The following is a 23,584-nucleotide window of genomic DNA, read 5'->3' on the forward strand; positions in this document are numbered from 1 at the left end:
CTCTCTAAAATCAATAAAGAAAAATTTTTTTTAAATCATATTAATATATTGTTAGACCTTTGATACAAAATAATATTTTACAGATTTTGAATTTTTATTCACTTGTCAGTTCAGTTGTTATAATTTGCTGCATCCTTACTACAAAGCTTCTTTCTTATACCAATCTCCAAACATGTTAAGATGTTTCTATTGAGTTTGAGAATGAGTTAAATCTTTTAGTCACATCTAAGTGGACCACACAACTATAAATGGCATATGAGGATTTAAAAATCACATATTGTAGCCATGTGGTTAATTTCTAATTCATCACTGATATGTCTTTTATTTTAAACATAGTATATAAACATAAATCAGAATTTCACCTGAAGAGTACAGTTCAGCAAAAATAGTTCTTGAGTGGAAAGAAGTATTAGACAGGTTTTTCATCTACTGTTAGGAAGTAAAAGGAACCATCATCTGTTTAGCATCAAGCAAGTGCCAGGCAAGGTGGTGTACTTTATATCCTTATATAATTTAATTGTCAAAACAACCCTAGTACCTTATCTTAGTCTACTCGGGCTCTAACAGAATACCAGAAACAACAGAAATTTATTCCTCAAGGTTCTGGGGGCCGGACAGTCCAAGTCCAAGCTGCTGGCAGATTTAGTATCTGGTGAGAGTTTGCTTAGTGGTTCATAGACAGCTGTCCTTTCCCTTTGTCCTCACATGGCAGAGACAAGGGAGCTCTCTGGAATCTCTTTTATAAGGGCACTTATCTCATGATCTAATCACCTCCCGTAGACCCCACCTTCTAATACCATCACTTTGGGGATCAGGTTTTAACATGTGAATTTGGGGTGGGGGGCAGTAAACATTCAGTCCACAGCAGAAATGGATATTATTATCCCTACTTTACAGTTGAGCAATCTACAGGTCTGAAAGGTTAAGTAACATATTCAACTTCATATCGCTAGGGAGTGCAATCTGGTTTGCCTATCCCAAATCTCAAAACCTTTCCACTACAATAAATTGACCAATGGAATTTTTCATTGTCTTGACGAAAGGTCCAAAGTAACTCCCTAACATGGGAAGAAAATTATTTAAAGCAGTTTTGTGGCCACAGATTAAATGAAGCTATTGAGCCCAATTGAACTATTCTTTATGTTCATTCAGGTAAATTGCTTACATGTGTAGACAGAGTCATTGTTTTGTTTGCCCTTAAAAAAAGACCTCCCGTGTTATTCCCATTTTACAGAAAAACAGAAACAGAGAAGATCAAGTTTTCCCCCCTCGAGCCGAAGAAGGCTATTGGCATAACTGCTCTTGGCTTTCCTCTGGATTTTTCTCAATAAGACTGTCCTCACCATTAGGACAGGGACTTAGTCACATCATCACTCATAAAAGCCTAAGGCTGTCAATGAACTTATAGATAATCTTCTGCAGTGGAATGTTACTTTCTCATTTTTGGACCACACACTACTTTGAATCTCTAATGAAAGCCATAGACTCTCCTCCAAGAAAAATGCATACATGCACCCACAAAACTTGGCACTTATTTTCAGTGGCGTCATGGACCTCCATCCAAAGACCTCCTGGGGGCCCATGGACTCTGGGCCAAGAATTTCTGATCTAATGAATTTTAAAAGCTTCGTTTTACATATAAAGAAACTTAAATCTAGGGGTGGTGACCTGTTCAAGATCGTCCAGCTAAGCCGAGGCAGAGCCTGCCTGCACAGAGCAGACCCCGGAATGAATGAAGCTCTCTGTAAAAAAAAAAAAAACACCATTGATTAGGCTATTGATTAGGGAACTAGAGCATGCTTTTGGGGAAATAATGCATACTACAGTGTATTGCATGTTGTTTTTTTTAATTTATAAGGTTTATGGATAATATTTCTAAATAAAAAGAAATTAGTTCAGATTACTTCACGGTAAGTAAAATGAAAAGCAAAGAAAAGTAAGCTAGGCAGAATGAAAACAGTTAACTGTTAGGAACTGGCAATTAAGCTTTGCCATCTGTCAAGAAGGAAAAAAAAAAACTGTGATGATTTTGCAAATAGAACCCTATTTGTCATCAATTTTTGAAGTCTTTTATTTGGGATATGTGGTCTTGGCAAGATTTCTTTAAACAAAGCTTAATTATGATATGAAGTTATTATGTAGGATTTCTTCATCCTTACCAGTTTCATTTTAGCAATTCAAAAATGAATATGAAAGAAATAAGAAGTGATTTGCTTCCTTAAAGAGGATTTTGTCTTTTACCTTGACTGCTACTGTCTTTTGGGAGAATGGGCAGCTGAGAAGGGGAGACAGAACACACAGGATCATGCAGACTTGGGTTTGAATCCCGGCTGGGTTACCAAGGAAAACTCCACTCAGCCTCTCTAAACCTATTTCCTCATCAGGAAAATGGCCATCATAACAGTTCTTCCTCACAAGGTTTCATGTATATTATAAACACTAGATAGATGATGGATGGATGGATGGATGGATGGATGGATGGATGGATGCTAAGATCTGGAAACAGCCCAAATGTCCATCAGTAGACAAATGGACAAAAAAGCTGGGGTACATATACACAATGGAGTATTATGCAGCTGTAAGAAAGAAAGATCTCTTATCCTTTGAGACAACATCGAGGGACCTGGAGAGTATTATCCTAAGCGAAACAAGCCAGGCAGAGAAAGACAAATATCACATGATCTCACTTATTTGTGGAATATAATGAACATAACAGTCTGAGGAATGGGGTAGTCCCAGAGACGTGGAAGTGGGCTACAGACTGACAATCCCCAGAAGAGGGGGTGGCGGCGGGGAGAGATAAACCACAGAACTTATATGCATGTATGCATGAACAGTGGACATGGACAACAAAGCTGGGGACAGGGCGGGGAGGGAGGGGGAGGGGGGTATCAGTGGGGGAAAAGGGAGAAACATCTGTAACAAAAATAGATAATAAAAAGATACTAGATACATGATACTTATATATGACACATTCATATATAGATGTATGTATCATGTATGTGAATATACGATTAGTCTCAGTAAATGTCACCTGCGGCTGTTGGTTTGGGCCAGCTAGAGGACATGGGGAGGGAGGCGCTATCAGGAAAGCTCCCATGTCACCTCCCGAGAAACTCAGCTTCTCAGCAGCTACCTCCTGGGGTTTCTGAATCCCTGAGCACGTGCCCAGTCCCCAGATCTTCAGACAGCTTGGTGTCTAATCTCAACTTTGTTTCAACCCTGTTTGAGCAGCTACCTTGAAAGTGATGGGAGAATTATGGATATGGAGTCTTGATACTGAAAAGAAAATACACCTCCTCATTTTTGTTTTCTTTATTGATTTTAGAGAGGAGGAAGAGGGAGAGAGAGAGAAACATCGATGAGAGAGAACATCAATTGGCCGCCTCCTGCATGCCCCCCACTGGAGATCGAGCCCACAACCTGGGCATGTGCCCTGACCAGGAATCGAACCGGCGACCTTTGGTGCATGGGTCAATGCTCAACCACTGAGCCACACCCGCTGGGCCACCTCCTTATTTTTAAGAATCTGTCCTCATTTCTCCTATTGACTTGAAATCAAGATAAAAATACAAGAAAGTTTGATAGCTAATATATCAAGGTCTTTATCTCAATAATTTATATGTCTAATATTGAATTAATCACATATTTCAAATAGTTTATTTGCCTTGTGGAATTATAGTATCTTTTTTTTATATTACACAATTATGGTTCCAGTACCACTAAAGCAGTAACCAAAAGCCTCTCAACATTTCCAACACCAGTGAAACTCCCTGTGGGGGGAACTAGGCACATAACTTTCTTTATATTATAAGCACAGTATTTATGTATATTGTTGAGGGGCTTTTGGTTACTGCTTAGAGGGAACAAGAAGCCTGCCTTTCTAAACACACAGGGCCTAAGGGGTCCTTCTGGTGTCTAAAGCTGGGAAACTTGGAGAAATATTAGAAGTCTCGACAAGCAAAGAATTCTCATCAAAATCGCCCTGGCCGGTTTGGCTCAGCGGTTAGAGCGTCGGCCTGCGGTTTAGAGAGACCCGGGTTCGGTTCCCGCTAGGGGCACGTGCCTCGGTTGCAGTTTGTCCCTGGTTGGTCGTGCGGGTGGCAGCCACTCGATGTGTCCCTTCACATCGATGTTTCTCTCTCTCTCTCCCTCCCGCTCTATCTGAACAAAAAATGGAAAAATGTCCTCGGGTGAGGATTAAAAAAAAAAAAAAAAATCAAATAAAAACGGAGCGAAGGCTATCAAATATGTATGCTGACTGTATTCTGCCTGTTGGTTGTCTCACTGGCCAGCCAGGTACAAGAAGGCTCTATCTGTAGCTGTCATTTGGCCAGGTGGCAATGGCCAACAGGAATGATTACAGACTACTCCAAATTCTTAGTCAAGGGAAATCTGTCTCAATTTTCTTAAAGTTTTCTAGGGAAGTTCTTGATCTTTATTATTCCAAAGGTCCTAAGTAGACAGTACCACTGGACATAAAACATGAGCATGTTGGAATGATTTAGAGGCTTGTGAATAGATTCTCCTTCATCTGTGAATGAGGTTAAAGATAATAATGTGCCGACCTTATGAATAAAATCAGTTCTTCTCACCAGTTTTCTGTCTAATAGCAACATTCATCAGCAACAAATCAGTTATTAGACTATAGTAAGTCTTCAGTAATTCAGATTCCTCCAGTTGAGAATTTTTATCATCTAATCAGGGATTATAGAAAAGCATAACTTTGCACTATTTATGAGTAGCGGATTTGATTAACATGTCAAATATGTAAACTACATTCCATGGCTTAGTTTTTAAACACTTGAGAGGACAGCATTTTAAGACTAAAAAAAAAAAAAAAACCTTCGGAAACATTCACTTATACTTAAAAGAATAATTTGCTTAGTATAAATCATTTTTACTTATGCAATTTTAAATGAGTTTTTAATGTTTTGTTAGCCTGGTGGGAGTCACCAGGTAGACTGAACATATTTTCAGAACTGAATTTCTTTTAAACTGTTTCCTAATTTGTACTGGCCTTCCCTCCGGCTAGTCTAGATTAGTGAACACTGACGTGGTATTTGAGATTAGCACCAACTGACTAAGTTACAATGCGAGGGTTTCTTTTCCATTTTAATAACTCCCTCCATTGCATACAGTTCCTTTGTTGGAATAAAAATCTTGGTCAAGTACACAGCAGCCACTATAAATAGCAGCCATAAGCCTGTACATACAGGAGAGTCTCCAGAGAGTGTATTTTAAACTGCACATTGTTTAGAATAGGAAATTCTTTCAATGTGCCTATTTTCCATCGTGGGTGATATGAACTGTCCCATGTCACATCTTCACTGGCTTTCATCTTCCTGTACTACTTAGGGGTCCCGCTGAGAGATGCCAGAAGAGGCTCACTGTGTGCTTTCTCTTTTCCTCGGGCCCTCCTGGGTCTTCCTGTCCAGGGGGGGTTGGGTACCCCAGGGCTCCCCGAGCAGAGCTGGGAACTCCCAGAGCAGGCACCGCAGGAGGGCGTGAGACGGCCCTTTATTTCGCGAGTTGGTCGCTCTGCGGTGCTTACTGAGAATAACAGCAGCCGACCCGTTTTTGATTCCCACAGAAAACTTTGCACTGTTGGCAGGTCTTTCTGGGCCCCTCGAGAGACTAATATGGGAAATAACGAAATAGGAAGCGGACAAACAGACGAACGGGATGGGCTATCGCGCTGGCTCGGGGACCAGCAGCCTCAGCAGGTATAATTACGCCGCATCCTTCCCAGGGCGCTGTTGTAAAACAGTAGATGTCTACTTCTGCCCACTCCTTCCTCCAACAGTCCTCTGTTTCTCTAATCAGTACTCTTGTGCAATTCTTGATTTTTTTTTTTTTTTTTTGTAGTGGGGACACACTTGGGAGGATCTAATATTCCCTCGCCATTTCTCTTTCCTTGATGAAGATGACAAACTACCATGAAGGGGCCTTGGACAAAAATTGCGATGTAGGAAGTGTTGCTATCTGATGCTCTTCCTTCTGCTGCTCCCCTTTTAAGAGCCTTTAATTCTTCCTAAGTCACCATGAGAGCCAAGCCTTCCAAATGTATGTCTTCTGGGCCAGCATCCTCAGAGTTGGTCCTGGCCACGCAGGGAGCAGCATTAATATGGAAGTTCCATGGTTTATAAACTATGGGTGAAGTTTTTGTAAAACTCGAGGCTAAGGCAGGATGGACATTCCTAGTCTTTTCATTTCTAGGTGCCACACACCGTGGGCACACGGACACAGATTCTTCTCATTGAGGCATAGTCAGAGCTCTGGTGGAGCGGAGCTGGGGAGCAGACCCTTCAAAAGGAGCTAGTTTACCGTGAGAACGCTGCCTGAGATGCAGTTATCACACGGAGACACATTCTGCTCTCCTGTTGGGTCATGTAGTCAGAAAGTAAGGCTCATCCTCCCGCTTTTCTGAAAAGGGGTTGGAAATCCCAGTCATTGGACCCAGACTTGCAAAGTGACACGTCCACGGGTGCACAGTCAGTGGCAGGGTTAGGTCAGGAAGCCTTGTCCTTTATTGTCACTTCGGATAAAGGTTTAGCGGATCTGGGCCCCCTCGTCTGTAGAGCAGCACTAACACTCCTCAGGGTGACTCAGCGAATTAAATAAGAAATTGACAAATGCCATGAAAGGCGTCAAGGGTGGCGCAATGACACGCTTGTTACGTAGAGGTGCCTGTGTGGTTCATTCAAATCAGATTCATTTCTATTTAACTCGATATGGGGTTGCGAGTTTCATTCTGGTCATGTCCTGTGTTTTCATACTTCTTACTCTATCTTATGCTCTCGGACGAGCCCTCAGGCATTCTGGGCTCAGAAATCAGACACAGAAAATAATGCTATAAAGGGTTACCTATCACTCTCCCTAGAACCTGTCATCCTTACAGAGGACTTAGGATGTCAATTGCAGGTTAGAAGAATCAAAGCCATTTTATTTTTTCTCTCGCTGTAGTCATAAATCGAGGAGAAAATTCAAAAGATTTTCAGCGATGGCTTTTTCATACACCTAGAAGGCCCAGCTCAACATCCATTATCTAGAAAGTACCTTCCCAGAGGACCCCAGTCAAAGCGACTGATTGCTTACCTTGGATTTCCCATAGCACTTTTCATCGATATTAATTATTATCACCCATTTTATATGTTTATTTGTTCACAGGCCTGCTTTCCCCAACAAATTGAAAGCAACTCTAGATCAAAAACTACGTCTTATTCTCTTTTATTTCCCCACAGACCAGTATGCAATGTTGAATGAATGAATGAATGAATGAATGAATGAATGAACAGGATACTTCCAATCCTAGCTGTGTACCAAGGCAGAACTTTCCTGAATTTGCTAAGCTATTTATGGAGAGGCAGAAATGTTAGTGACCTTTCTGGTATTCTCCATGTGCTGACACTATCCATACCTTCCTTGGAATTCCATCCTTCCCTTGCTGAGCCGCTGGAATTTTGACTTCATATCTTTTTCTCTAGAGAGATGAAGAAACTCATCTCATGTATTTCTCTGATTACTAAGGATAATTGGACTCCTACATCATATGGTTTTGACCATGATGCTTATTTAGTTGCATCATGAAGGCAAATCACGTTCATGTGCTGAGTCAGTTCCCTTTAGTTGCCCTATTTACTCTAATACTCAAGTCCCTCGTGTTATTTGCAATTAGCATCTGCATTGTAAGACCAGATAATCATCAAATTACAGGGTTTCTACCCAACTCTCAGAAGTCCAATAGTGAACAAACTGTATAATAGAAAATTTCTCTGATGAAAGACCAAGGTTGTGGTCTGGAGGAATAAACGCCTTCAGTGGATCCCAGGAGGATGGCCAACCTCAGACCAGTCTTTTTTTTTTTTTTTTCTGAAATAGAGAGTGTTTAACATGCAAGTGAGTCTCCAGTTTAAACTCTAACTAGTGGATTGTTTTCTGGTATTGGGATGTAGTAATTAACCCAGGAAAAAAAAGGGGGTGTATAAAGAAATATATTAGGACCCAAGATTTTTCTTTTTAATCCTCACCTGAAGATATGATTTTAATGATTTTAGAAAGAGGGGAAGGGAGAGAGGAGAAACATCAATCAGTTCCTTCCCATATGTACCCTGACCAGGGATCGAATCTGAAACCTAGGTATGTGCCCTGACTAGGAATTGAACCCCCAACTTATGGTGTACGGGGCGATGTTCCATCCAATTGAGCCACCTGGCCAGGGCAGAACCCAAGATTTTTAACCAAGATATGAAGGTTTGCTTTCTTTTCAGTGAAGTGGAGCATTTTTTTTAATAAAGAGTTTATGCACATCAAAAAGTACTCTTTAGAAGAAAAAAGAAGAGTATTTCTAAGTAACTATTAGTCAAACCTCTAAACTAAAATTCAGATTAATCCAATTACCATTGGCTGTATATGATGCACACATTCTACACTAGGCTTTGAGTTTCTTAATTATGCAAGTACACCCTTTGGTTAATTTATTACCATAAAATTTGTAATTAAAATAAATTTAGTGAACTCGAACACCCAGAACACATAACCTAGAAACACTATAAAAGAACCTCAGAATTAAATCTTTTAATTTTTAATTCTTAGACCCACCGGGAAAGAATCAGAAGGAAAGATCATTTGAAGTTATCCTAGGAAGACTCAGAATTCTAAAATACCTAGGAGAATCTCAGATTACACCAGCCCTCTCTATTTTGCAACATGTTTTAGAACGCTGAATGCGTATTTCAGATCACTGGCTTTCAAATCAAAAGTGACTGTCTGCTACTTTTTGTATAAGTATCATCTATTTTACTTTCTTTGCTGTCTTCATGAAGTCTTAAATTAAAAAGCTTTCCAGATGGCTTTTGGTTTTTAAATGAGAAAAATGAAACTGATTTTTCTTATTAAATGTTTTCACTAGAAAACCTGCTTGGTTCTTTTCTATAAATTAATGAGCAAAGAAGAGCTCCATTTGCTCTGGCTTCCTTGATCCTGATAATAGCTTGATTTTATTGCTCAGTAACTTCAAAGTAAAACAGCATCCTAAAGCTGAAAAGCTTTCTCCTAGTCTATTTCTAATCTCTTCTTAAGCTGCCACCATAAAAGCACCCAAAAATTCTACCAAAGAACATTTCTAATAAATCCAACACAGAAATGTCCTATCGCGGGAGGTCTCCCAGATGTTAGCAAGTGGAGTTTAACTTCAGTCTATTGTCTTAGTCAGTTTGGGCTGCTAAACAGAATACCACAGATGGGATGGCTTAAAAAAGAAACATTTCTTCCCAGCTGGTGTGGCTCAGTGGATTGTACTTTGCCCCATGGACTGAGAGGTCCTAGTTTGATTCCCAGTTGGGACACATGCTTGGATTGTGGGTTTGATCCCCAGTGGGGGGCATGCAGGAGGCAGCTGATCAATGTTTCTCACGTCAATGATTCTCTCTCTTAAAAAAAAATAAATAAATAAAATATATTTTTGAAAAAGAAAGAAAAAAACACTTTTTTCTTACAGTTCTGGAGGCTGGGAAATCGAGGATCAAGGTCCCAGCAGATCTGGTGTCTGGTGAGGGCCCACTTCTTTGTTTGCAGTTGACTGTCTTCTTGTATCCTCACATGGTGGAGAGAGAAAAGGCAAGATCTCTGAGGTCTCTTATTATAGGGATACTTCCCATTCTTAAGGACTCCACCCTCATGACCTAATTGCGTCCTAAAGGTCCCACCACCCACACTGGGGAATGGTGGTGCCCTGGCTAGGAAGCCAGAGCTCGCCAGGCACTGAAGGGGGATCTATATTAATTAATTGGCATTCTAATGTAGACATCAGTCTCCTGTGAGTCTGTAAGCCTAGCAGTTTCCCTGAGACGTGCCAACTCTAAGAACTCCCACGATCCAGTTGCTGGTGCACCAGAGCTTCTAGAGCCTGTAGCATGATAAATACTCCAAAAAAGCCCACGCCATGAGAGCCCCTGGGCGCACAGCCAACTGGCCTTCTTGGCATCTCTATCCACTGTCATCCCTTTTCAACCTAGACAACAAATGACAAGTCTTTGTCGAGCATCTGCTCTATGCCGAACACTATTCTAGGATGTATTAGGTGCAAAAGTGGTGTTAGGGAATAATCCCTGCCAGCAAAAAGGATATAATTTATTTTAGTGAGAAAAGGTATGCACACATGAACAATGAATAAATAAGGCTCTGTGAATTCATTTATCTCTTTGTACCTATAGATAGATATCATAATCATGCACTGATTTATGTGATCTGTTAATTACAAAGTAGGACAGTACCAAAGTGTAATTTATATCATGTGAATAACAAACACTACACTCAAAGTATCGAAAACATGTAATGGACTATTTCTCTACAATCAGAATAAATACATGCTTTAGTCCAGGTCTGACCTCCCCAGCAAAGAAATCAATATTTATTTAGACATTATGTGGAGAACATGCCCTGACCGGGAATCAAACTGGGACCTCGTGGTACATGGGTCGATGCTCAGCTACTGAGACACACTGTCCAGGCTGTATGAATTCTTTATAAATTTTGGATATTAACTCTTTATTGGATGCATCACTGAAGGATAACTTCTCCCATTCAGTAGGTTGTCTTTTTGTTTATGGTTTCCTTTGCTGTGCAAAACATTTTAGTTTAATGTAGCCCCATTTGTTTTGTTTCCCTTACCTGAGAGGATATATCTGAAAACATTGCTAAGGGAAATATCTGAGAATTGATTGCCTATGTTTTCTTCTAGGATTTTTATGGTTTGGGGTGGTACATTTAAGTCTTTAATCCATTTTGGGTTTATTTTTGTATATGGTGTAAGAAGGTGGTCTAGTTTCCTTTCTTTGTACCTGTCCAGTTTTCTCAGCCTTTATTGAACAGACTGTCTTTACTCCATTGTACCGTCTTGCCTTCTTTGTCCCATACACCAAAAGGTGGCAGGTTTGATTCCTGGTCAGGGCACATACCCAGATTGTGGGTTCATTCCCCAGTCAGGGGGCGTGTAGGAAGCAACTGATCAGTGTTGCTCTCTCACATCGATCTTTCTCTCTCTCTCCCTTCCTCTCTCTAACAATCAATTAAAACAATAAAATAAGTCTCAGGGTACATCGTTGCCAGCTGCCACCTGCCTGGGGTCTGTGACCCTTTGGGGTGGGGCGGTGTTTCAAGGAGTTGGCAGGATGGAGCTAGTGGAGTTCATCAGACTAGCGCAGATTCAGGTTTGGTCGTGTGGGGGAAGGACTCGACATAGAGACGATGGCGGCTGTCCCTCCAGCCCTTGCTCTGAAACCTCAGAACAGAGTTTCTCCCTGTCTGTCTCTGACACCCCCTGAGCTCGGTGGAATTCCTTGAGTGTCTCTTTAAGAAAGACTGCAACGCGGGCCCAGGCTTGTTGTTGCCAAAAGAACCTGGGGCCATATGCAAGTTGGGCAGGGCTGGGTCTCAGGTAGTCCTCAGGGAGGAGCTAGTGGAATTCACAAGGCTCCTGCAGAATCAGATTTGGCCGCTCGCTGGAGGAAGACTCAACGCAGGAACAATGGCAGCCCTGACCCCGAAGTCACACAGCTCAGTTTCTCCCTGCATGTCTCTGGAGCCCCCCGAGCCACTGTCCCTCCGCCTCCGCAGGAGTCTAAGGTGAGTGCCTGCTGGTATTTTCAGAGGACGCCTGGGGTTCCAGCAGCCTCTGTCTCACCTGGACAGACAGATCCCTACTGATCTTCACAGCCAGATGTTCTGTAGGCTCCTCCTCTCAACACTCGTGTTGCAGGCTGGGAGCCAGCGTGGGGCTGAGACCCCTCGGAGTTTAGAGGGCCCCTCTGCAGCTGAGATACCCTCCGGATTCCCACCACCACAAGTGGGTATGGGCCAGACAGCTTCACATCTCTGACCCTCCTACCCGTCTTGATGTGACTTTCTCTTTGTATCCTTAGTTATAGGACTTCTGTTCAGATCGTCTTCACACAGTTATCCAGGTTAATTTGTCTAGAACAGTTGTCCTTTTCTATTTGTCACGGGAGGAGGTGAGTGCTGTGTCCGCCTACTCCACCATCCTGATCAGAACTCAGTTGTTTTATTGTATTAAAGGTGCGTTTCAAGCTGGAGGGCAGAGGGGAGCTGGAGACATAATCCTTGTAAGGTAGAAACTTTTCTCTCCAGAAAAAGAAAGTAGTCCAGCTGGTTAAAAACCCCAGATCTTAAAAAGAGCTTAGCCCTGGCCAGTGTGGCTCAGGTGGTCAGGCATCGCCCCGTGCACAGAAAAGTTGCAGGTTCAATTCCCGATTAGGGCACATGCCTGGGTTGCAGGCTTGATCCCCAGTAGGAGTTTCACTTTCACATCAATGTTTCTCTCTCTCCGTCTCCCTGTCCCTTCCTCTCTCTTTAAAAACCAATTTTTTTAAAAGAGCTTAGACTGTAGGCCTAAATAATTGTTGCAAAGGAGTTTAAACAGAGATGGGGAGACTCACTGCAAGTTAGTTGGAGGGGCTGATTCATAACTGACAACATAACTATTTATCAAACAAAAGTGGGCTCAAATCTTCTCATCTGTCCTCCTGATGATAAATTACAAAGAAATACCATCGAACCTAGGAAGACTTCATGGAAGTGGGGGCCCGACGCTGGTTCTTATAGAATTGCTCTACTTCAGAGAAGCAAAGGATCTTGGTGAAAGGAGAAGGCATAGCTATGTTGTGTGAAGGCAGGAAGCTTCAGGAAATAGCAGGCAAATGGTGGCAGATGTCTATACACTTTTCACTGAACAAACGTTCCCTGTAGGTAAATGAGGGTGTGTTGCCCTGATTAAAGACTTGTGTTTGATTGCCAGTGGGGATATGGCCAGAGGTCAGATATGGCGAAGGGGAAGAATTAGCAAAGGAATGCTGGGACTCAAGGTTTGGCCCTGAAAGGGGAAAACGGCCTCTATTTAACCGAATGGTAGTATCATGATCAGGGAACCTGCATTTCACCATGAAAAATACAGAAGCATCAAGACAAGGTGAGATGATGTCTCACTCCCACACTCCCATCCTGTCCCATCCCAGAACCAAATATACACTATGGTGACATTGATGGTGACCCCACTGAGGAGAGACCAGATACGGATGGGGAACGGGAGGGGAAGAAGTTCAAAGAAAGTGGATTGGACACCAGCAGATTCGGGAGAATAGCTACCTCCAGATGTGCAGAAAGAAACTGCTATCCTAGAAAAACACACAGCGCACTGTTACTTTGAAAGTTCTTTTTTTCCCCTGTAAGCTGGATGGTAAACACCCAGACGTTTCCTTATTCCTTTTAGTTTGTTTAAAAGATTTCAAAATAAAATGTAATTTCAAAAAGGGTAGGAAATCTAATAGCTGTCATCCATGTATCTTCAGTGAGAATCTGCCTATGGCTATCAATAGAATCTCATATCATTCACACAAATAATATAATTCTTAATGCTACTTGCTCCTGCAGGACTACCACCACAATCCCAATAAAAAGATTTTTGAGCCCCGGCCGGGTTTGCTTAGTGGTTAGAGCGTCAGCTGCCCATGGAGCAAGGGGTCGAGGGTTCAATTCCCGGTCCAGGGCATGTACCTAGGTTGCAGGTTCATCCTCAGTCCTGGTCAGGGTTGTGTGGGAGGCAACCAATCAATGTGTCTCTCTCACATCAATGTTTGTTTGTTTTTTCCTTCTCTCTCTCTCCCTTCCACTCTATCTAAAAATCCATGGAAAAATATCCTCAAGTGAGGATTTATATATATATAAATTACTATGATTATTCTTAAAGCCCCCTCTGATTGCTTCCGGACGTCTGTCCCATACAAGTTCACAAATGGTACACTCCACCCCATGTGCAGTCTCCCATGGCTTCCTGCTGCGAGGCCCCTGCACCAGTGAGGCCCTGGCCCCTCTCTGTCATGAGGTCATTTGCACAGGACCCTCCAGTGCTATTGCCCAGAGGCCACCTGACCCTGGGCCTCTGAGCCAGAGATGCTGTCTCATGTCCTCGTGACATGACCTTGCAAGATTCCAAAGCGACCCTGCATTCCTTTCAGTCCTACAGAACTCTAGGAACATGCTACGTTCTGTATAGAAATAGGAATCGTGACCTCCTCTGCTCTGGTACTCTTGGTCATGTGGGCATCAAGGCTTGGCCTTGGCTCAGAAAGTACCACGTGGAAGCAGCCTCAGCTTCTCTGCAGCCCACGTTTGCTCAAAGCGCAGACACGTGGCAGTGGCGCAGGCTGAGGGACCAATGCCAAGGCCGACAAGTCCCCAGACCCCTTCCGGCTGCCTCCTAGGCCCACCCCACCGCTGAGACATACATGTCCAGATAGACCTCAGTTCCAGTGGTGAGTACAGTTAAACTGGAGGCCAGGCCACCATTCACATCACTTAACTTCCCATTTCAACTCGGTCACAGAAAACAATAGATTAACTTGGTCAAGGCCATTATTTGCATGAAGCCTTGTGCATTAATTCGTTCATGCAGCACACAGGCGGAGGGCCTACCCTGTACCGATGCTGTGCTCGCAGGGGTAAGGGAGTGTCACAAGGGGAGTAAGACATGACCCATCCTCAAGGAGCTCACAGCAATATATGAACACAGTATGTGCAGTCCGGACTTGAATTCTGTGTGGTCTCAAATGGATAATTAGACTTCCCAGGTATTGAAATTCAGGGAGGGGCCCTTTGAAAGATTTTTTTTTCTCCCTCTTTGAAATCACGTTTTGTGTTCTTCAGTTTTCTATTGATGTTACCAAGAGCTTAGTTAGACAAGACAAATAAAACACAGAGTATCCTGGAAGAGTGGAAACGAGCCTCTAGAGCAGCATGAGGTTCTCTATATTAAAGGCAAATAATAACAACAAAAATTGCTTTAGAGATAAATGCTGGAAATAGGCTAACTATGCAACACATCTGGAGAAGAAGAAAACACAAACCAAGATTTAGCTCAAAAATGAATGAAGATCTCTGTGAGAGACGCTGCTGTCAGTGCGGAACGATGTCAGGACGTGTTGACAGGAACGTGGCAGGCAGCGCTAGGACTCCGTCCAGGCACATGCCACCTTGGTCAGGCCTTCATTATGTCCAATTTTGGTTCCCTGTTTGAAGAGTTGTTATATTTCAGGCTGATATTGAAAGAATGGAAAATCGGCATTGGCATCTTGCCTAGAAAAGATGAGACTAAAGGATGACTTCATACCTGTGGCCCTGGTGGAGATCAGTGCATTTCTCTTTCAGCAGTGGGAAGTCTCGTTCAATAACAGAGTAAATTGAGCGTAAGAGTAGTTAAACACTGGCACCTTGATCACGGGGTGTCGCCTTTGAAGTGTAGTACTCTAGCTCGACTGCTCTCAGACAACAGTTCATGTTCTATCTCGTATTCAAATGTTTGTGTACAGCCTTGGCCGGTGTAGCTCAATTGGTTGAGCATCGTCCCAGGCACCGAGAGGTCACTGGTTCTATTTCCAATCAGGGCACATGCCTGGGTTGTAGGCTCCATCACCAGTAGGCGGCATGCAGGAGGCAGCAGATCAATGCTTTGCTCTCACATGGATGTTTCTCTCTCTCCCTCTCCTTTCTTCTCTCTCTAAAATCAATAAAAACATATTTAAGAAACTGTTTTTGTATACATATCTCCCTTTGGATCTGACCTTCTTATCTTTGGATTCTCCACAGCACTTAACTAGAGACTTGCTGGGAGAACATGCTGGGACGAAACTGTATGGACACCATTGTAGGGGAGATAGGAGAGTGTAGCAACCCACGACATGTTATAGACCTAGACAAAGACCAGGCAAAGAATGGTTCAGAGAATTTGTCAGCAAACGCCTTAAGGACTCTAGTGAAGGACAGGGGCTTGCAGGGGGAGATTAAGATAAGGGGTAAATAATGACTTTCCGTAGCAGTCCCTGCATTCATTCCTCCACCCCCACCCAGCCCAGTGGGAACCAGGAAGACATTATCAGGTAGATAGGGAAGGTGAGGGAGGAAGGAGAGAGCCTGTCCTTTCTGCAAAGGGAGATGGATAAAGGGAGGAGTATTTCTTGAGAAGCCTTCTTAGCAAGATCCGTTAGCAAAGCAATATCACAGGACAATACCAAGCAATATAGTTTAAATGAATATGTCCAGTACCATGAGGCAGGGAAGGGGGAGGGAGGGAATGAGAAGTCATCAGCTGTGGAAGGAGGACTATTAAGGGGCCAAGGGAAAGGAAGAAAGAGGTTCTGTCTGCCTTTATGTAGTTAACCCCTTCACCTCCATTCCTATTCACCCTGTGATCTCATCTCGGCAAGATCTTTTGCCTCATTCTAAGAGTACAAGGTCTATGAGTTTCTTTCTAAGAAAATTTTTCTTTCAGAGCTTTTTAAAAAAATCCCTTTAAATTACTTGAACTGTTGAGTAGTTTTTTTTGGATTTCAGCTGAGTTTCTGTAGGAGGTAAGCTGTGTGTGTGTGTGTGTGTGTGTGTGTGTGTGTGTGTGTGTGTGTCTGAAGTACATGAGGGCACCTCCCACATACCTCTTTCCCCTTGGGAGTTACTCCAACCTAGAAGCTGTTCTTAACCACTGCAGACTATCAGGTCTGGAACAGATCATGTGGCCCAGTCTCCTACCTCCATGAAGTAAAGTTATTTTCTTAATCCTATTTTATTAACGAAGGACCACCCTGTGATGGGAGCTATGCCTTTCTATTTCACTGACCTCCCTCAAACTTCCCCAGTTCAGAATCTCTTTGGCAAAAAATTAGACAAAGTATCCAGACATGAAGGGTGCTATGAGTAATTTGAGAGTGGCCCAGACTTCCTTTTCCCCTCTAGTGAGTCCTGAGATATCATATGTGTGACGCCTACTCTCTTGCTGAAGGAAGATTGGCCCAGTTGTTCATGGCGCCAATAAATGATCGTTCATTCAGTTCTCGGAGACGGCTGTGGAGGCGGGGCTCTGAGAACCCGTCTGTGCCACACGGTCCGTCTCTGCTGGAACGGAGCACTGTTCACAAATCCCCTTTTGCTGTCTTCCTCCTAATTCTCTGCCCTTGCCTCTCCAGCCCCAGCCCGCCAGACCACAAGGGGCTCCTCGGAAGCTCTTGCCCACCTCAGCCTGCTCTCATCTCATGACTCACTTCTCTCCCAGCCTCTCCGATGCGTCCAAACCCCCTTTCACTGGCCTCCTGCTCTTTCTGTTCCCCACTGGTGTCTAACCCGGTCCAAGACTCCCTCCCTCTTCGCTCTTGTCCTGTCAGTACCCTGCCAGCTAGTGTGAGTTTTGACACCCATGAGTTTTATTATCTCAAACTAAAGACAGACAGCTGCTTCCCAAGCATGTTCATTCCGTTGATGACAAGGGGCCACCTAAGGGTGTGTGGGACGCCCCTCTCTGTAGCCTTACAACTAGGAAAATAGCTTGGTGGGTAGCTTTATACACCTGGCCATTAGCATACTTTTAGTACCTGAATGTCAGCATATTAGCAGCAGTGACTCAATTCCTGCTCTCCTCTAAGGAGAGTAAGGATTGGGGGGGATGGGGCTCTGAGAGAGAGAGAGAGAGAGAGAGAGAGAGAGAGAGAGAGAGAGTCTGATTGTCCTAAAAGAACCACAGGATTTTTCCAGGCTACACGATCTTATGAGCTTATTTTGAATATGCCAAAACTACATTTGCCACCTCAGAATTGGAGTGTGGGTGGGAAGGAGAGGGAAATCAGGAGGCGAAATGTATTCCCAAGGTCAAGTGAGTCCCATAGCAAATGTATTAGTCTTCTATCTCTGCTGGGACAAATAACCACAACTTTGGTGACTTAAAATAGCACGAACTTGTTATCTACTGTTCTAAAGGTGGACGTCCAGGTCTCGGGGGGCTATAAACAAGGTGTCTGCAGGGTTGTATTCCTTTCTGGAGCCTCTAGGGCAGAATCCATTTCCTTGCCTTTCAAGCTTCCTGATCCTGCCACATTGCTGGACTTGGGGCCCCCTTCCTCCGTCTTCAGCGCCAGCAAAGGCTGTATCTCTCTGGGCATTCTTCTATAGTCCTATCTGCCTCGGACCACAGAGAAGAGGGTTCTTCGACTTTAAAGACCCGTGTGATTAGATTGAGCACATGTGGATTATCCGGGATAACCTCTCCATCTCAAAGCCTTTCACTTAATCACATCTAAAGTCCCTTTGGCCATGTAAGGTAACGTCACAAACTGGGGATTAAGACATGAAGGTCTTTGGGAGGATCTTATTCTGCCTGCCACAGCAAGCCCCTGAATTTTCTAAAGGGAAGACAATTAAATGGGCAAAATTTGGTGGAAAAGAGAATAGCAAAATGCCTCAATACATGTTCCTACCTCAGCGCTGAAGCAATAAACTCATGCCAAGTCAGTGAGCGTGAGTGTCTCATGTACACTATGCAGTCCATACATGTTGAGTGACAATTTACATAATCAAAAAGATATGTAAATGTGTGTGTGCCTCATGATATATGGAAATAGTTAACTTTGAAGTTCATTAAACTGTATTTACTGTATGAATTATGACTGTGATGACAGCATAGTATTTAAGTAGGAAAATAACCAACGTTTTCTAGTTAGTTGGAGTGAAGAGAGCATTTAACCTAATTAAATTCAACTTCTTTAAGTTGAACTCAAGAGTAGCTGCTGAACTTCTGCTCCACAACATGAAGCGAAGTGTGTCAATGCTCTGTGCGTCCGTGTCCTTGTTTGTGACATGAAGCTGTAGATGGCAAAGATGGTTTTCATCCTGGGAAGGGGCTCTCAGTGTGTGAAGTTGATTGCTTCTCTGTTATTTACCAAGAGAGCCATCTTAACTTTCCATTGTGAAGATCTGAGTTGTTCTTCTCCCTTGACAGAAAGCCAGTCCCATAAGTAGATCAGTGCCCCAGCACCACTCCATTCATTGTTTGTTAGAGATAAAGAAGTGTATTCATAACTCAGGCTGAGATGAGTGTCATCTTCAGATCGAGTCAACACCACCCCCAACCTCAGGGGCTAAAAGCTGTTGCTGAGAAGGCTCCCTTGACCAGCATGGCTGATGAGATCACAGCAGAGAGCCACGGATGCGGACGGGCCCACTGTTGCAACATGTCCTAGGCAGACTGCCACTCGCATTTCATGGAGGGGCATGCGCACCAAGCGTCCTGCATAATCCGGTTCCTCACCGGTTGGGCGCTCTTTCTTCTTCCCTTTGCCTTCGCTTTGCATTTTTATATCATGCATCTTCCCCTGGAAAAAAGGGATGAGGGGAGTTTCTCAGATTTGATTTCTCAGTGGGAACTGTTTGCTTTGGAAGCCACCTACACCAATGCTAATTGAGAACAGAGCTCAGAATGAGGGCCTGAGAACTGTCCCCGATGAACTTTTAGTGGGCTGACTTCCGCTGATCTCTTCAGAACTGGACTGCGTATGCAAGTGATACCATGATCAACCGTTTTCCTCCTGGATCAGTGTCTTTTCCTTTAACCAGTTCTCTACCTTGAAATAATTACTTGTAATTAGTCACATAAAGTCTTCATCATGAAAGCTGCTGGAGATCCTGACCCCTACTACCCAGTAATAACATTCGGGAAATCTCCAAGCAATCGGTGCCCTTTACCATCTAAACATGATGAGCCTCTATTAGAGAGATTACAGTAAAAAATAACAATCAGCTCTCTGATGATCCTATGCTGAGGGAAAGGGTGGGGAGGAGTAGATTTGGCAGAGGACAAGCCCAGACTTTCGTCACAGGGACAGACCAAAAAGTGTTAACACAAAGGGAAAATACAGGAGCATCCTGCACACGGCATTTCAGCCACAGATAACATGGCACGTCCGGGGACCGGGCCCCCACCCTGACCACCCCAGCGGGTCTCAGCACCTCCAGCACCTCCGCCCCTTCCAGCTGCAGACATGCTCAGGGGATCCGGTTCGAGGGAAAGACGCAGCCTGGCCACGCTCTCCCAGTGAGTGTTCACTTTGCCTCTTCGGTTTAACTTTCTCCCTCTTTTTTTTTTTTTAACAAAGGAATTGTTGTTGCAAAAGAAAATTTTTTGTTTAATTGTGGGAGTGGGAGGAGAGGAGAAATCAGCAGGCAAAGGGAGGCAGCGGCTATGGAAGTCGCAGACCTGTAGCCTATGAGACTTTCTGGTCTAAGCTTCCCAGCTGTTCTGATTGGTTTTCCTCGTTTCCATTTTTATGGGGGTTTGTAGAACTTCGCAGGGGTTTATACCAAGGCACAGGGTTTCTCGACTCCAAATACTGACCCACAGAGCATTGTGTGTCGAAAGAGCTGCTGTTAATTTAGACCTGAGCCCTCTGCTCAGAATGATCCATCTGCAGGACTCAGATTTTGGCCAAAGCACACATTGCCCAATCCTTAAAGTCAACAGCCCAAAGCCCTTAATATACTGACCATCTGACTGTGACAGAAAGAGACTGAGAGCACATGCTATTGATCTGGGAGCTGCTGAGATAAGGGCTCCCAGGTTTAGGGTCATGAAACCCTGGAATGTGAAAGCTGGAGGGGCCTCTAGGCTTGTTTGCTCCACTGCTGTCATCCTAGAGACGAGGACGTGGAACCCAGAGCAGTAACTTAACTTACCCAAAGCCTGGCAGCTGTCGGTGATGAAGCCACGCTTGGGCCCCGCAGGCCAGTCGCCTTTTCACACCGGCGCGCGTGAGCTTTGGAAAACTTACCGAGTCGTGGGAAAAGGTGCTGCGCAAGAGCAAGGACACCAAATGGCCTTCTAGTAAACCTTTCCCGTGTTTGAGGGTGTGGGCACTGATTCAGCAAGACAATTATTGTTCCAGTTGCTCCAGCTTTTGTGCAACAGTTAATCAAATAAACAGAGGAACGCGACCGGGTCCTAACACGGGACCTGAGTCTACCGTATTAGCAGATCTCTTGGAGAACCCGTTTCTGTAAGTGTGGTCAGCGCAAAGGGCTTTGAGACCTTGTGGGTGACCACAAAGGGAGTTGGGGGGTATCTTTGTCATTCAGTGAATATCAAACTAGTTGGGGTTTTTTTATTGTCTTTGGGTTTTCTTTAGAAATTCGTGTTACAGGAATTCTGTTCCATTAAGGAGATGTGCTGTTCAATAGGTAGTTTTGGATTTAGAGCTCTTCATCCACACCCTACCCCATCACGCCCCAGCCCTCACCCCCAACTGTTCCCACCCGCCCTACCCATTCCCCCAAAACGTCCTTGGAAGCCTAGGTCTCCATGGAACAGCTCAGAAAACACTGATCTCGTTTAATGCCTCTATTCCTTAGGAGGAAACTGAGGCACATGGCAGGCGACAGGCTTACCCAGTGCTACACAGCCGGTCAACAACAGAGCCTGGAGTGCTAGGAAAAGAGCCCCCCCCTTCTCTCTCTCTCTCAGTTCCTGGTTCTGCCTCCCCCCACTCCATCATGCCTGTGGTTCTACGGTTCTATCATTTTATGTTCTCTGCGCCTCTCTCACTCTTCCCTGCTCGCTCTGTCATTTCCTGAATTTCAAGTTATCTCCTCCCACCTGGACAATTACAGCTGCCTCTCATCTGGTTCCAGCCTCAGTCTCTCTCCCATTTCAGATCCTGTCCCTGCTGCCCCCGCCTCCCCCCACTTTTGAGGAGAGAGCCCACTCTCCTTTTATTTTTTCTTTATTGATTTTAGAGAGAAAGAAAGGGAGAGAGAGAGAGGTAGAAGCATTGATGAGAGAGAACATCAATTGGCCGCCTCCTGCATGCCCCACACTGGGGATCGGGCCCACACCAGGGCATGTGCCCTGACCGGGAATTGAACTGGTGATCTCTTGGTGCCTGGGTCGACACTCAACCACTGAGCCACACCAGCCGAGCGAGCCCACTCTTCTTAATATGGTCTTCCATGTTCTCCACAATCTGCCTTTTATGTTTCTTCCCATTCTGGCCTCCCTGTCCTCCGGCCAAATCAGACCACTCATTGTTCCCCAAACTCATCATGTACAAGCCGACCCGTTCCTTGGCTCCCCTGATTGCCTACATGAGGAGCAGCAGCCCATGTGCCTCAGTCTCCTCATCGGAAATGGAGGCATTAAACAAGCTTCAGTTTCTGAGCTGTTCCATGGAGACCTACTGTTCCAAGGATGCTTTGGTGGAGTGAGTAGTATTGGTGGGAGATAAGGGATGGGCGTAAGATGAGGTGAGCAATGGGGTGTGACTGGGGAGTGTGGGAGGGATGAGAAACTCTACCTCATCTGCTTCTGACTTCCTTCCTGTCCTTCAAGACCCTGATCAAATCCTACCTTCCTCCAAAGCCTTCCCCAGTTCTTCTTTTCTCTCCATGCTAATAACCTTCATCCAGCCTCCTATTATTAGCCTTGTACTAAAGTTAGTGGTAGATGATCATTCATTTGCAAGTAGGAACCATTTTGAATCTTGGAATCTTCCATTCCCAGCATGGTTCCGATGCTCCAAGTATCTTCTTTGAGTTTCCTGTTATTAGCTAAACCAGGCAGCTCATCTGAGTTCACACTGGTCATTTGAGTTATTTGAACACACACAGCCTCTATACCTTCAGCTTTGGAAGAAGAAGTAGTAGGTTAAATGCCAAAGCAGGTGCCCCCAAAAAATGAATTCTAAATTCCTTTACATTGGCATCAGTTCATTTTCAGGGTCATCGCCTGCAGAGCACGATTGGCAGTGTTTTTATTTGTTTGTTTGTTTTTACCCAAGGATATTTTTCCATTCATCTTCAGACAGAGTGGGAGGGAGAGAGAAACATCAATGTGAGAGCGACACATTGATCGGTTGCCTCCTGCATGACCCTGACCAGGGACCGAACCATAACCGAGACTGAGATATGTGCCCTTGACTGGAATTGAACCCAAGACTCTTTGGTCCACAGACCCAAATGCTCTAACCACTGGGAAAAACAGCCCAGGGCTGTTTGTTTTTTAATGAAGCACATTAAAATTCCTGAATGTCAAGACCTGCACAGACCCATGGTATCTGCAAGGGCAGGTGTGAAGTTCTTTAGACTTCAAGGTGCGGCTTAATTTGTTCCTAGGAAGATTGTGGAGAGATTCTGTCATTTGTAGTCTAATATTTTCACCATGACTTTCCTCGTTTTCCCAAAGCCCTAGTCAGTGCTCGTGAGTCAAGATCTGGGGTTTCTTGTAGATATGCATGTTAGTCCGTTAACAGTTAAGCTTCTCATAAACAAGTATGCTCTAATGTATCCTGAGAATGAAAAAGTTCTGTTTTTGTGCCACATTTTGAAACAAATGTGGAAGGATCATGTCAATGTTAAAACCATGGAATCAAAGAAGCACAGGACATTAGTTCATCCTACTGTTTTCTGAGGAAACTGAGATAAAAACATGGCAGAGAAATAAGTGACGGGCATAATTATATAAGATTTAGCAGAAATGGCAGAAGAAATGCCCATAAAAATGTTCGGATGCCCATAAAAATGTTTGGATTATCCAATCGTATTAGGGAATGGAGCCTGGCAATTTTCCAGCGTGCCAAATTTTGTAACAAGAAAGCAAAACTTAATAGAAATTCTCTCTTTCCCTTCTTTAAAATAGATATTACAATACATTTGAACTACTTTCCAGTTGGTGAGGACTGTCATTATAAATACCATTTTGTACATCATA

General features: G+C 43.9%; 1 protein-coding gene across 11 annotated transcripts in view; it reads left to right on the forward strand.

The window, feature by feature from the left end:
* Positions 1-23,584, forward strand: part of CALD1 (caldesmon 1) — a 208,539-nt gene that overhangs the window by 107,290 nt on the left and 77,665 nt on the right. Inside the window, exon 1 of one of the 11 annotated variants that reach the window (XM_036246745.1) lies at positions 19,744-19,921. The exons of the other annotated variants lie outside the window; for them this stretch is intronic. Coding sequence (XP_036102638.1) covers positions 19,869-19,921 — 53 coding nt within the window. The 5' untranslated portion in view covers positions 19,744-19,868. Of the gene's footprint in view, positions 1-19,743; positions 19,922-23,584 lie in introns of those variants that run through there. 11 annotated transcript variants of the gene reach the window in all.

The sequence above is a fragment of the Molossus molossus genome, unplaced genomic scaffold (genome assembly GCF_014108415.1).
Source record: "Molossus molossus isolate mMolMol1 unplaced genomic scaffold, mMolMol1.p scaffold_m16_p_7, whole genome shotgun sequence".
Taxonomy (NCBI): Eukaryota; Metazoa; Chordata; class Mammalia; order Chiroptera; family Molossidae; genus Molossus; species Molossus molossus.